Genomic DNA, 13,384 nt, shown 5'->3' on the forward strand with positions numbered 1-13,384 from the left:
ATTTTTGAATTCTATATAAGAAGCAGAATAACTTTGATTACACCTTTAGGGTTATGTGGATGACATACTAAGCACTGGAAGACAAGATACCTTACAGAACAATGACTAATTCAGTATGGAAACTTTCTTTAACTTTAGTTGCATTGATTTTAATCAGGATTGTCTGTGTCCTACAACTACTGTACAACTCAGATTCACATCGTAGAAACTTGCCACCATGGGAGATCTGATACTTGGTCACTCTGAGCTGAGATCTGTGAAATGCTGACAGTCCCTTTCTTTGCTCAGTCTTTGTCCAGCTGAACCTATTTGCCAGGGCTTAAAGAAAGCCTAACAGTGGAATACAGTATTTGAATTAAAGATCATTTCTGTAATCTTTACATCTCAGGTGTATCAGCAGCTCTTCTTTCTACAATACGCAGAGGTTCTGGGAATGGGATTTCTGTATATGGGATTTCTTATTTAAGTTTCAGACTAGAATTAGCACTCTTAGAAAACTAACTTCATCGCAAAGGGCATTTATTTTACTCTCTTCTGAACACACCCATCTTTCCCATCTGCTGTTGGACTGATTACTTATCAGCATAATAGGGGATTTCTGACAGAAATTCCCTAAATGGATCCTTAGTTACCACTGTTACTGATCTTACATATATTTCCATTGGATTTTCTTAGTATTCCAACTGATTTCAAGGTCAAGAAATTCTTTTCCTCCTTCTGTTTTTGTTGTTGTGTGAGGCAACAGCAATTCCAGCATATGAGCTCTATACTGTTCTTGAGTTCTTCTTGCCTTCCTGCCTATCTTATGTAGTTTTCTTTTTTTTTGTTTTTAATGGTTCTTTTTTTTTTTTAAGTTTATTTTGAGAGAGAAAGAGAGCAAGCGTGGGGGAGGGGAAGAGGGAGATGGAGAGAATCTCAAGCAGGTTCTACACTGTCAGCGCACAGCCCAAGGCAGGGCTCGAACTCATGAACCATGAGATCATGACCTGAGCCAAAATGAACAGTCAGATGCTCACCTGAGTAAGGCATCCAGGTGCCCCTCTTTTTCTTTGTTTTTAAGAACAGTTCTTGTTTGTGGCTAAGTTAAGCTTTCCTGGTTTGTGGTTGCTTACTCTGTACATTTCTTTGGTTCTTGAGTTTAACATATTGGACCAATTTCTGAATATGCTGGCCATACCAGCCATTCATATATTCATGCATTCTTTCATCTGATATATTTTTGAGCACCTATACTATGTCAGAACTGTGAATGCAGTCCTTAACACATTTCTAGGACAGAAATCCCTAATCCTTCCTGGTCTTTTTTGGTCTCATCCTCTTGTATACTTTTTCCTTTATTCAGAAGCTGACTTTATCACTGCTCTTTCTTAGAGGCAGGTTAGCCAAATTTTCTACCGAAAGAGGTAGGGACAGTGGGGCTATTAATCACAGATACACCAGAGTTATCAAATACTAGAACTTTACAGTAAGATAGATTTGTGAAGACATGATTTTTATAATCATTTTCTGTTACTAACAAATCTGTCTCCTCTTGTCCCTTAAACCACCGCTTGACATTTCCTATTCCTAATTCTTTATCGTGATGGCTGCAAACCTGGAAGAATGGCAGACATACTTGGGGAGCTTTAAAAATAAAAAAATGGTTTCCTAGGCAGAAACCAGAAATACTCTGATTCTGCCCATTTGTTTTACATTCTTTCCATTTTAAATACTAAGTTCATATGAATCTTTATGAAAGACCATTTTCCTCACATCATTCCTTTTCCCCACTTGTCACTGGTACCTCTAATGCCTACTGGCAATGAGCAAGTTACTTATCTACTTTAGTTTTATCCACTTATTCAACAAGTATCTATTGACTGTCTACTGTGTGCTAGAAACTGTTAATAAATATTGAGGATACAGTGGCATTGGTGAAAAGATGACAGAGAACAAATATTGTGTAATGTTTCAGTAATTATAACAAATCAGTGTATATATAATATAATCTCAGGGGCCTTAAAAAAATGAAACAGGTTAAGAAGTTAGAAAGTGATCAGAGTGGTGGAAGAAAGGACACTCTTTTAGATAGGTTGGGTAGGGAAGGCTTGTGTGATGCAACAACATTTGAGCCAAGATGTGAATTACAGAAAGAAATGTGCTGTTCAACTGGTAAGCAGAGGAAGCAGAGTATGTTAAGAGTTTAGATATTACTCTGAATGCAATGGGGAGCTACTTGAGGGTTTCTTTCTTTTAATTTTTTTAAATAATAGGGTATTGTAATGTGGTTTGCATTTCAAAAAGATCAACTGAGTGCAGTATGGAGAATGCACATTGAGGGAGTCATAGTAGAAGGATATAACTGAAGTAAAAAAAAAAAAGATGATCCTGGAGGTGAGAAATGAACCAGTTTCTGCTTCTGGTGATGACAGAGTAGCTTGTATCAGAGCATCCCTTCTGCCAACAACAGTAGAGTTTGGATAAAATACACAAAACAATAAATTTAAGACATAAGAGAACAGACAAGGCATGAGGACTTAAGTGGCCACAGTACTAGACAGAAGGATTGTACATGAGGTGTGAGCCCTACTTTCATCTTGGCTGTTAGCCTAAGGACATTTGTCTGTTCACATCATTGATACAGAGTCAATCAGAGAGTGCTGGGAGTTCTTTTAGTTTCTCTAGGCTAAAGAAACAGAAGGTGGAGCTTGGACCTGCCACTGAAACCAGGACTTTATTGAGATAGCTGTAGACAGATGTGTCTGAAGTTATACATGCAGTTTTCCTGTGAGGTGTTTGCCAACTTTTAGCTACTTGAAGCATAGAGCAAAAGTCTCATAAACCAGGCTGAAAGCTGCAGGTAGGAAGCTAAAAAAGCTGATTATAAAGATTTCACAGTTTTGTTCTGGAGATAAAGAGGTTAGAGTTTAAGGTCAAACAAGTTGGAGGGGCCTTGTAAAATACTGTAGACTTTTATTTGTGACCCCAGAAAGATTCCACCTTGGGAGTAAGAGATATTCAGACAAAGACCAGCCCAAAAAAGTCTTACAATTGGTGCCCTTAAACAGTGAAAAGTGACGTTTAAGTACACTCCCTTCCTACCTGAGCAAAAATAAATCTAGATAAAGGTAGCATTAGTGCAGCTACAAACTTTTATATACAGTGTCCAGTATTCAATCAAAAACCGCTCACTATGCATATCAGGAAACAAGATCTAATGACCAAAACTAAGAAATAAAACAAGGTAATTGAAACAGATCTATTGGAGATGCAAATAGTAGACTTTTAAGTAATTGTAGTAGAAAATATTAATAAGGATTAGTAGTACCAGAGAACTGAAGTATGTAAGAATGTATAAATATTCATTCAAAATACTCATTCAAACCAAACACATACAGAACTTATCCAAAAATTGATCATATGCTGAGTTATAATTCATTTCATTGAATTTCAGATTGAAATAATCTCAAATGTATTCTCTGATCACAGTGGAATTAAGCTATAATTAATAACAAAAATATAACTAGAAAATGCTTATGTGAGTAAAAATTGAGAAGGACTTCTAAATAAGTCACAGATGAAAGAAGTTAAAATTAAAATGGAAAAATAAATGGAAAGTAGTGATAATGAAAATATAACATGTAAAATTTGTGCTTAGAGAAAAAAAGACTTACGTAGGCTCTTATGTATTAAAAAAAAAATAAAGGCTGAAAGTCATTGATCAAGGTTTTCATCTCAAGAAGCTATTTAAGAAAAGTAATACATCCAAAAAGAAGGAAAGAAATAAAGGGAAAACATTCAATTAAATTGAAAAAATATATACAATAGAAAAAGCTCAACAAAACTAAAAGGTGGTGGTTTTAAAAAGATTAATACAATTGGTAAGCTTCTAACAAGACTATTCATACAGAGAAAAAGATTATAAATTACCAGTATCAGAAATAGGCCAACCAACCCCATAGGCCTTATAGGCATTAAAAATCCTAAAAGGATATTATGAATAATTCATACCTATAAATTTTATTTTTTTAAGATTTATTTATTTATTCCAAGGTGGGGAGAGGCAGAGAGGGAGGGAGAGAATCCCAAGTAGGCTCTGCACTGTCTGCACAGAAACTGATGCAGGGCTCAAGCTCACAAACCACAAGATCTTGACCTGACCTGAAATCAAGAGGAGCACACTTAACCAAGTCACCATACCTAGGAATTTTTAAATTTAGATGAAATGGACAAATTCTTTGAAAAAAATTATAAAACTAACTTAAAAAGGAAGAAAACATCTGAATATTTTGGTACCTAAAATACCAAAGAAGTAGAATCTATAAAATCTTTCCCTTGCAAGCCCAATTTTTAGTTGAGTTATTCTTATAGATTTGTAAGAATTATTTGTATTTTATAAATGAGAGCTTTTTGTCATATGTATATAATGCAGATATCTTTACCTACTCTGTAATTTGTCTTTTTACTCTCTTAAATGATTATAGGTTATCCCCTGAAACAGGAGGTAGAGTGTATAGAGTGTATAGATTTTAGTTCAGTTAGGTTGGTTGGTTTGGTGGTGAGATGTTTCCTGTCTTCTCAATGTGTCTGTTTTTTGTTTCCTCATAGAGTAAAGTAGGGCTAGTATTGTAACTCACACAATAAGTATTGTGTGAGAAGATTAAGTATTTTAATGTATATAAATATCTTAATGTATCTTAAGCCAGAGCTAAGCATATATTAATTAAGCCAAGCTGTAAGGCTTTCCCACTTTATGGCCCCAACAACTTTTATAAGTCTGTTTATCTCCTGTTCTAGTTAAAGTTCTTTTGTTGAAAGAAAAGAAACTTAAAATTAGCACAGTGTATTATCACAATATAATAGAGAATTCCACAAACATACAAGGACAGGAAATTAGGTGCAGGCCAGTTTTGCATGAATTGAAATTAATAAATCAGGAAGCAGGGCTTTCCCCACATTTCTTATCTAGCAATAGCACAGTCTCCTGTGTCTAACTTTCTCTGGCGGGCAACTCTCCCACCTTCTGCTCTGGTGAAATCATAGCCTTTTGATTCAAACCACCACTACCAGTCTCTGTGTCTTTCAAAGGAAATTTCAGGAGAGAAACTTGAGACTGCTGACCAATGGCTTGCTTCTTCCTTCCTTTTGTTCTGATCATCCACTGCTATTTGTAGGTTCCCCAAGGCTTACTCAGCAGGAATAATAGACTGAGCCATGGGCAAACAAAAAAGGGTTTTGAGTTTGATGAACAAGTTGACTGCCCTGCTAATCACATTCATATCGTTCCTTTTTTTCACAATACTGCTGCTTCTAGTTGGTCAGGTTTTAGCACTGTCTAGATTGACTCCTTTTTGATCTTTCCTATCCAGAGGTTTGGTGAATTCACTAGAGGTATAGACATTTCTAAAGAACGTTGTGTGTGTTTTTTGTTTTTTGTTTTTTTCTGGGCACCTGGGTGGCTCAGTTGGTTAAGCATCAGACTCCATTTTGGCTCACGTCATGATCTCAAGATTTTGGCTCAGGTCATGATCTCAGGGTTTGTGAGTGAGTTCAGATCTCATGGTTTGTGAGTTGGGCCCTGTGTCAGGCCTCTCATATTGACAGTACGGAGCCTTCTTGGATTCTGTGTCCCTCCCCAGCTTGCTCATCCTCCCTCCCTCCCTCCCTCCCTCCCTCCCTCCCTCTCTCTCTCTCTCTCTCTCTCTCTCTCTCTCTCAAAAATAAATAAGTAAACTTTTTTAAAAATGCTTTTTTTCTCCATACCAGGTGATTGACCATCATGTATAATGATTAGCATCACCTTTATTCTCAACTGCCATTGCATTGTTTTGATTTTCTATCTCATTAATCTTCATAGATTTTCTCGAGACTGGTGGGAGGGCTGCGTGAAAATGAAAGCAAACGAATTAAAAAATTCTCATTACAAATGTGACCTCTTATATTCTTTAATTTTAAACAGAGTCCAGGAGAAATGCTTTGGATTATTAAAAAAAACAAAAACAAAACTGGCTAGTCTCAACTATTGAATGATACTACCCCTTTCAAAAGTAAAATTAAATTATTCACATTTAGTCAGAATTGTCTGCTTATGTGATTTTCTACCAAAATATATGGTTTTGTGTAACTTTATTTTGAGTTTGTTTTTTCCAGTTAAAATATTTGGTAATAGTTTTAGAATGTTATGGGTGCAAACTCAGTAACTCATGATTTGGATGCATGGTACGTAATGAAATTTGGTTCAATATTAGTTATCTAAAACCTCCCTCTGGAAGGATAGGTGGGAAGTTTTCTTAAACAAGTGGTGTGGCAATGGTCATTTAAAAAAAAAAAGAATGGACTCTGTTCTTCATGTTTTATAAGGGGACTCCTTTTAATTAGCATGTTGATTTGGGCATTGAAGTAAAGAGTTACATAAAGTCTCTGACCCGAGTAACTCAATATTAATAGTTACCTCTCTTCAGCGGATAGAAAATTAGTATGACATACGGTACCCTATATATTTAGAGAAACAAATGACAAAAAAAACAAACTTTATATAATCAAAACCTACCTGTTCTTATCTACTTAAATATTTTTTAGTCTTTATCAAATGTATATTTTGACTGAATTGTTCTTTACATATTAAAATGCTTATATTTTTGATGACAGTGGACAAAATATTTTTTTAACTTGTAATTTTTTTTTTCACATTTGATTCTTTCTTCTTCCTTTTAGGGTAGAGCCTGGATTAGAGTAGCACTCATGGAAAAACATTTATCTGAATACATCTCTACAGCTCTGAGAGACTTCAAAACAACCAGGTTTAAAAGTCTTTTTGATTTTCAAATATGTATTTAGAAGAATCACCTAAAGATTAGAAGTAAGAATAAGATGAAGATTCATTCCTTTCTTAAGTCCATAGCTATTTTATTTCCTCTTTTTTGTACTGCTCAGGTAAACCCACTATCTTCTCAGGAAAATGCTATTTGTCAGCTAACCATGCATCTTCTTGGGTTTATCTTTTCAGGCTTTACATTATACCTAGAGTATCTTTCTGAATCATTTCTATTTCTCACACTTTTAATAGTTGAAGTCCATTCTCTCCACAGGCTTTTCCCTGACCAATTTGAAGAAAAATCTCACCATCAGATTCCTATAGCATTCTTTCTCTTTCTGTATTACACTTATTTTATTTCTTTCATTTAATTCATACATATAACTAGTGATTGCTCAGTTGTCTTTTTAAGGCAGGCTAGACTAGTGTTGTTTTTCTTAGGTTGTATGCACGTAAGAGATGACATACTGTGCCATGTTACTTTACTTTTTTACAATGATAAAAGAAAAGGTTCATATTAGGACAACAGGCATGCCTATAAAACTGTGGTCTGCTAATCTCTATGCTTAAAACTGTTATTAAAAAAATGATTTTCTGCATTTCAAAACTATTTGTAAATGAAAATATTCAGTACTTTCAGTACCTTAAACATGTACTATTCAATACAGTGGCCACTAACCACATGCCACCATGTAAATTACTGTCAGTTAAGAGTAAATAAAATTACCAAATCGCTTCTTCAGTTGCCATGTCACATTTCAGGTGTTGAGTAGGCATGTGCAGCTAATGACTACCAAACTGGACAGCACATATGTAGAACATTCTATTGGACCACACTGCCTTAGGCACTTCTAAATTACCATACATATTACTACCTCATAAATCATATTTCTGAAAGAGAAGAAAAGAGTGACAACTATAAACCAGTTTTGATAGAGCAATTAGGGCCATATATAAAGAACTCATATATCTGGAATCTTAATTTCCATGTCCTGTTGCAATATTTGGCATTTTGGATTTTGAGAAAATGTGGGCATTTATTATGATACATTTTTGCTTTGTTTTTTTCCCACTTTACTTAGGTATAATTGACATATTTTGAAGTTTAAGGTGTACAACATGTTGATTTGATACACTTATTACTATCAAATGATTACTGTCATACCACTAACACTTCCATCATGTCACATAATTGTTTGATATATACTTACTGAATTCTTTTATTGCAGTACGATTCCTTGGGCAGTGAAATGATGAACTCTTAGATGTTTGAGATGAACTTTGTGAAATGAAAATTTTGTTACTTCTATTTATTATTTCTAGTAAATAAGTTTAATTATGGAAGATACTAAATATTGAGGATACTAAGGTTTTGAAGATAAAAGTAGTATAAGAATCTCATAGATCAAACCTATAAATCCTAAATCAATGAAATCAAAATGAAGTTTACACAATAATCATCTCCTGTGCATTTGCAAAGTTGCATTAAAGTTATGATAGTCTTCTGAATAGAAATTAAAGCATTGATAATCTAAGTTGTTAGTCTTGCTTCTTAGACAAATGAGTGGAGTAGAAATAGTTCTTGAATAGATTATTTTTAGACTGAGTAGTTCAAATATTTAAAGGGAAATGCTTTTTGGCTTGTTCTTAGGTGTTAGCTGTCTTTTTTGATAAAAAGGAAATGATTCGTCTCTAAAAAAGTCCATGAACTAAAAATACTCTTGTAAAAATATATAAGCATACATTATTGAAACAGAAACATGGCTTAGTAAATGTTTCTACACATATGCAAGCAAATATATGTTTATATAATATACGCACCCATAGTATTTAAGTGCTAATACAATGGCTCTAATTTCCAGAAAAGGAAGGAGGGTGTTATTTCAGAATTCTCATCTTAGAAGTTAAAAAATGCAGTTGCAAAAAGTCTTCCTTTTTAAAAGCAAAACAAAACTATGCTATTTTTTTTTTTTTTTTTTACTGAAGTCAAACCAAAGAAACTTCTTAATTATAAATAAATTTGATTGTGAACCTCTGGCTGAAACATACCTATTTGGAAGATTAGCTTTGTGAAATGCAAGCAAACTATTGGAAAGAATAGTTATACCTTACCTTTTGTCTGGATGCTCCCTGACATAAGTGCTTGTAGAACAATGAGAAATGATCTCTGGTCCTTTAGGAATCTTGAGAGTATCTGAATCAAGTGTTCTTTTCTTGTTCTAGTCTTCACAGATAAAGAGTAATGACGTCCTTTAAAATGGTGATGCAAGTGTTTACCCCAGGACAGAAGGAGGAGCTACATGAGCTAAAATAGGCAAGCTTGAGAATAATAATCTGTGAAAATCCAAGGATAAGATTGGGTGAAGAAGTAGGGGAACAGAAATATAGTAAATTATCTTGTAGGAGCACATCACATGGCTCTGTAGTGTTAGAGAAATACAAGTGATTTTATTTTTTGTTTTTTTTTTTGTTTGTTTGTTTTTTGCTAAGATGGAGGATGTCTTAGCAGTTGGAAACAACCCTTGCAGGGTTTCTGGTTTAGGGATTGAGGGGTTACTGGGAAATAGCCAGAGTTGGGAGGTTAGAGAGTTGAGATTAGAATCCAAGCGTAAAAAAAAAAAGGTGGGCAATTGTTTTTGTAGGTTATTGGGAAGACTGAGAAATAGAGAAGTAAAGTAGAAACTGAATTAATTTGTTCCAAGTTTTAATTTCTCCCTACCCACAGACTGAAAAATAGTTAGAAAAGTTAAGCTAAAAAACACAAATGTGATACTTGAAACAAGATTGAAACCATTCTGGTAAGAATTTGAAGTAACAAATATGGAAAATATGAAGTAGAGATAAAATTAGTTTTGTAGAGACCTGTTTGTTACTTTACAATTGTACCACAGTACTTAATTTATGACAAAAGTTGTACTCAGAAGAAATAATAATTTTTTTATACTATAGTAGGTGTAAGAGAAGGAAGGAGTGAAGTATGAAACAAAACTTCAAAAATTAACTGAGCTGTCACAAAGTGAAAAAGGAGGTGATAAATACTTTTCCCACTTACAGAAAAGTAGATAGAATAGTGAAAAATTACCATATCTTTCAAGAGCTAAGAAAGACTTAGAATCTGAATCTGTTTAAATTATAAAATATAATAATTAAATATTTTATAAATATATATTTAAAATATATTAAATATTAAATATTTTAAAATAATTTATTTCATAAAAATATAAATAAAATATTTATATTTTATATTATTAAGATGAAAAACATTAATAAAACTTGCTTGTGTACTACTACCTTATTTCATATACAAAAATTACTGAAAATGGGCCGGAAGATGGCGGCGTAGGAGGACGCGGGGCTCACAGCGCGTCCTGCCGATCACTTAGATTCCACCTACACCTGCCTAAAGAACCCAGAAAACCGCCAGAGGATTAGCAGAAGGGAGTCTCCAGAGTCAAGCGCAGACTAGAGGCCCACGGAAGAGGGTAGGAAGGGCGGCGAGGCGGTGCGCGCTCCACGGACTGGCGGGAGGGAGCCGGGGCGGAGGGGCGGCTCGCCGGCCAAGCAGAGCCCCCGAGTCTGGCTGGCAAAAGCGGAGGGGCCGGACAGACTGTGTTCCCACAGCAAGCGCGACTTAGCGTCTGGGAGGTCATAAGTTAACAGCTCTGTGCGGAAAGCGGGAAGGCTGGAGGACAAAGGGAGGGAGAGCTGCTGAGCCCCCGGACGGCAGAGCTCAGCTTGGTGGGGAACAAAGGCGCCAGCGCCATCTCCCCCGCCCATCCCCCAGCCAAAATTCCCAAAGGGAACCAGTTCCTGCCAGGGAACTTGCTGGCTCCGCGCAAACACCCAACTCTGTGCTTCTGCGGAGCCAAACCTCCGGCAGCGGATCTGACTCCCTCCCGCTGCCACAGGGCTCCTCCTGAAGTGGATCACCTAAGGAGAAGCGAGCTAAGCCTGCCCCTCCAGCCCCCGTGCACCTTGCCTACCCACCCCAGCTAATACGCCAGATCCCCAGCAACACAAGCCTGGCAGTGTGCAAGTAGCCCAGACGGGACACGCCACCCCACAGTGAATCCCGCCCCTAGGAGAGGGGAAGAGAAGGCACACACCAGTCTGACTGTGGCCCCAGCAGTGGGCTGGGGGCAGACATCGGTCGGACTGCGGCCCCGCCCACTAACTCCAGTTATACACCACAGCACAGGGGAAGTGCCCTGCAGGTCCTCACCACGCCAGGGACTCTCCAAAATGACCAAACGGAAGAATTCCCCTCAGAAGAATCTCCAGGAAATAACAACAGCTAATGAACTGATCAAAAAGGATTTAAATAATATAACAGAAAGTGAATTTAGAATAATAGTCATAAAATTAATCGCTGGGCTTGAAAACAGTATACAGGACAGCAGAGAATCTCTTGCCACAAAGATCTAGGGACTAAGGAACAGTCAGGAGGAGCTGAAAAACGCTTTAAACGAATTGCAAAACAAAATGGAATCCACGATGGCTCGGCTTGAAGAGGCAGAGGAGAGAATAGGTGAACTAGAAGATAAAGTTATGGAGAAAGAGGAAGCTGAAAGAAAGAGGGATAAAAAAATCCAGGAGTATGAGGGGAAAATTAGAGAACTAAGTGATACACTAAAAAAAAATAATATACGCATAATTGGTATCCCAGAGGAGGAAGAGAGAGGGAAGGGTGCTGAAGGGGTACTTGAACAAATTATAGCTGAGAACTTCCCTGAACTGGGGAAGGAAAAAGGCATTGAAATCCAAGAGGCACAGAGAACTCCCTTCAGACGTAACTTGAATCGATCTTCTGCACGACATATCATAGTGAAACTGGCAAAATACAAGGATAAAGAGAAAATTCTGAAAGCAGCAAGGGATAAACGTGCCCTCACATATAAAGGGAGACCTATAAGACTCGTGACTGATCTCTCCTTTGAAACTTGGCAGGCCAGAAAGGCTTGGCACGATATCTACAGTGTGCTAAACAGAAAAAATATGCAGCCGAGAATCCTTTATCCAGCAAGTCTGTCATTTAGAATAGAAGGAGAGATAAAGGTCTTCCCAAACAAACAAAAACTGAAGGAATTTGTCACCACGAAACCAGCCCTACAAGAGATCCTAAGGGGGATCCTGTGAGACAAAGTACCAGAGACATCACTACAAGCATAAAACATACAGACATCACAATGACTCTAAACCCATATCTTTCTATAATAACACTGAATGTAAATGGATTAAATGCGCCAACTAAAAGACATAGGGTATCAGAATGGATAAAAAAACAAGACCCATCTATTTGCTGTCTACAAGAGACTCATTTTAGATCTGAGGACACCTTTAGATTGAGAGTGAGGGGATGGAGAACTATTTATCATGCTACTGGAAGCCAAAAGAAAGCTGGAGTAGCCATACTTATATCAGACAAACTAGACTTTAAATGAAAGGCTGTAACAAGAGATGAAGAAGGGCATTATATAATAATCACAGGGTCTATCCACCAGGAAGAGCTAACTATTATAAATGTCTATGCGCCAAATACCCAAGCCCCCAGATATATAAAACAATTACTCATAAACATAAGCAACCTCATTGATAAGAATGTGGTCATTGCAGGGGACTTTAACACCCCACTTACAGAAATGGATAGATCATCTAGACACACAGTCAATAAAGAAACAAGGGCCCTGAATGATACATTGGATCAGATGGACTTGACAGATATATTTAGAACTCTGCATCCCAAAGCAACAGAATATACTTTCTTCTCGAGTGCACATGGAACATTCTCCAAGATAGATCATATACTGGGTCAGAAAACAGCCCTTCATAAGTTTACAAGAATTGAAATTATACCATGCATACTTTCAGACCACAATGCTATGAAGCTTGAAATCAACCACAGGAAAAAGTCTGGAAAACCTCCAAAAGCATGGAGGTTAAAGAACACCCTACTAACGAATGAGTGGGTCAACCAGGCAATTAGAGAAGAAATTAAAACATATATGGAAACAAACGAAAATGAAAATACAACAATCCAAACGCTCTGGGATGCAGCGAAGGCAGTCCTGAGAGGAAAATACATTGCAATCCAGGCCTATCTCAAGAAACAAGAAAAATCCCAAATACAAAATCTAACAGCACACCTAAAGGAAATAGAAGCAGAACAGCAAAGGCAGCCTAAACCCAGCAGAAGAAGAGAAATAATAAAGATCAGAGCAGAAATAAACAATATAGAATCTAAAAAAACTGTAGAGCAGATCAACGAAACCAAGAGTTGGTTTTTTGAAAAAATAAACAAAATTGACAAACCTCTAGCCAGGCTTCTCAAAAAGAAAAGGGAGATGACCCAAATAGATAAAATCATGAATGAAAATGGAATGATTACAACCAATCCCTCAGAGATACAAACAATTATCAGGGAATACTATGAAAAATTATATGCCAGCAAATTGGACAACCTGGAAGAAATGGACAAATTTCTAAACACCCACACTCTTCCAAAACTCAATCAGGAGGAAATAGAAAGCTTGAACAGACCCATAACCAGCGAAGAAATTGAATCGGTTATCAAAAATCTCCCAACAAATAAGA

General features: G+C 36.5%; 1 protein-coding gene across 4 annotated transcripts in view; it reads left to right on the top strand.

Annotated features, from left to right (window-relative positions):
- Positions 1 to 13,384, top strand: part of RUNDC3B (RUN domain containing 3B) — a 159,922-nt gene that overhangs the window by 62,313 nt on the left and 84,225 nt on the right. For all 4 annotated transcript variants that reach the window (XM_078442494.2, XM_078442496.2, XM_078442495.2 and 1 more), the window contains one exon: positions 6,694 to 6,779. In XM_078442494.2, the coding sequence (XP_078298620.1) occupies positions 6,694 to 6,779 (86 nt within the window). The remainder of the gene's footprint in view (positions 1 to 6,693; positions 6,780 to 13,384) is intronic.

Source organism: Panthera onca, chromosome A2 (genome assembly GCF_046562875.1).
Source record: "Panthera onca isolate mPanOnc1 chromosome A2, mPanOnc1 haplotype 2, whole genome shotgun sequence".
NCBI classification, from domain to species: Eukaryota; Metazoa; Chordata; class Mammalia; order Carnivora; family Felidae; genus Panthera; species Panthera onca.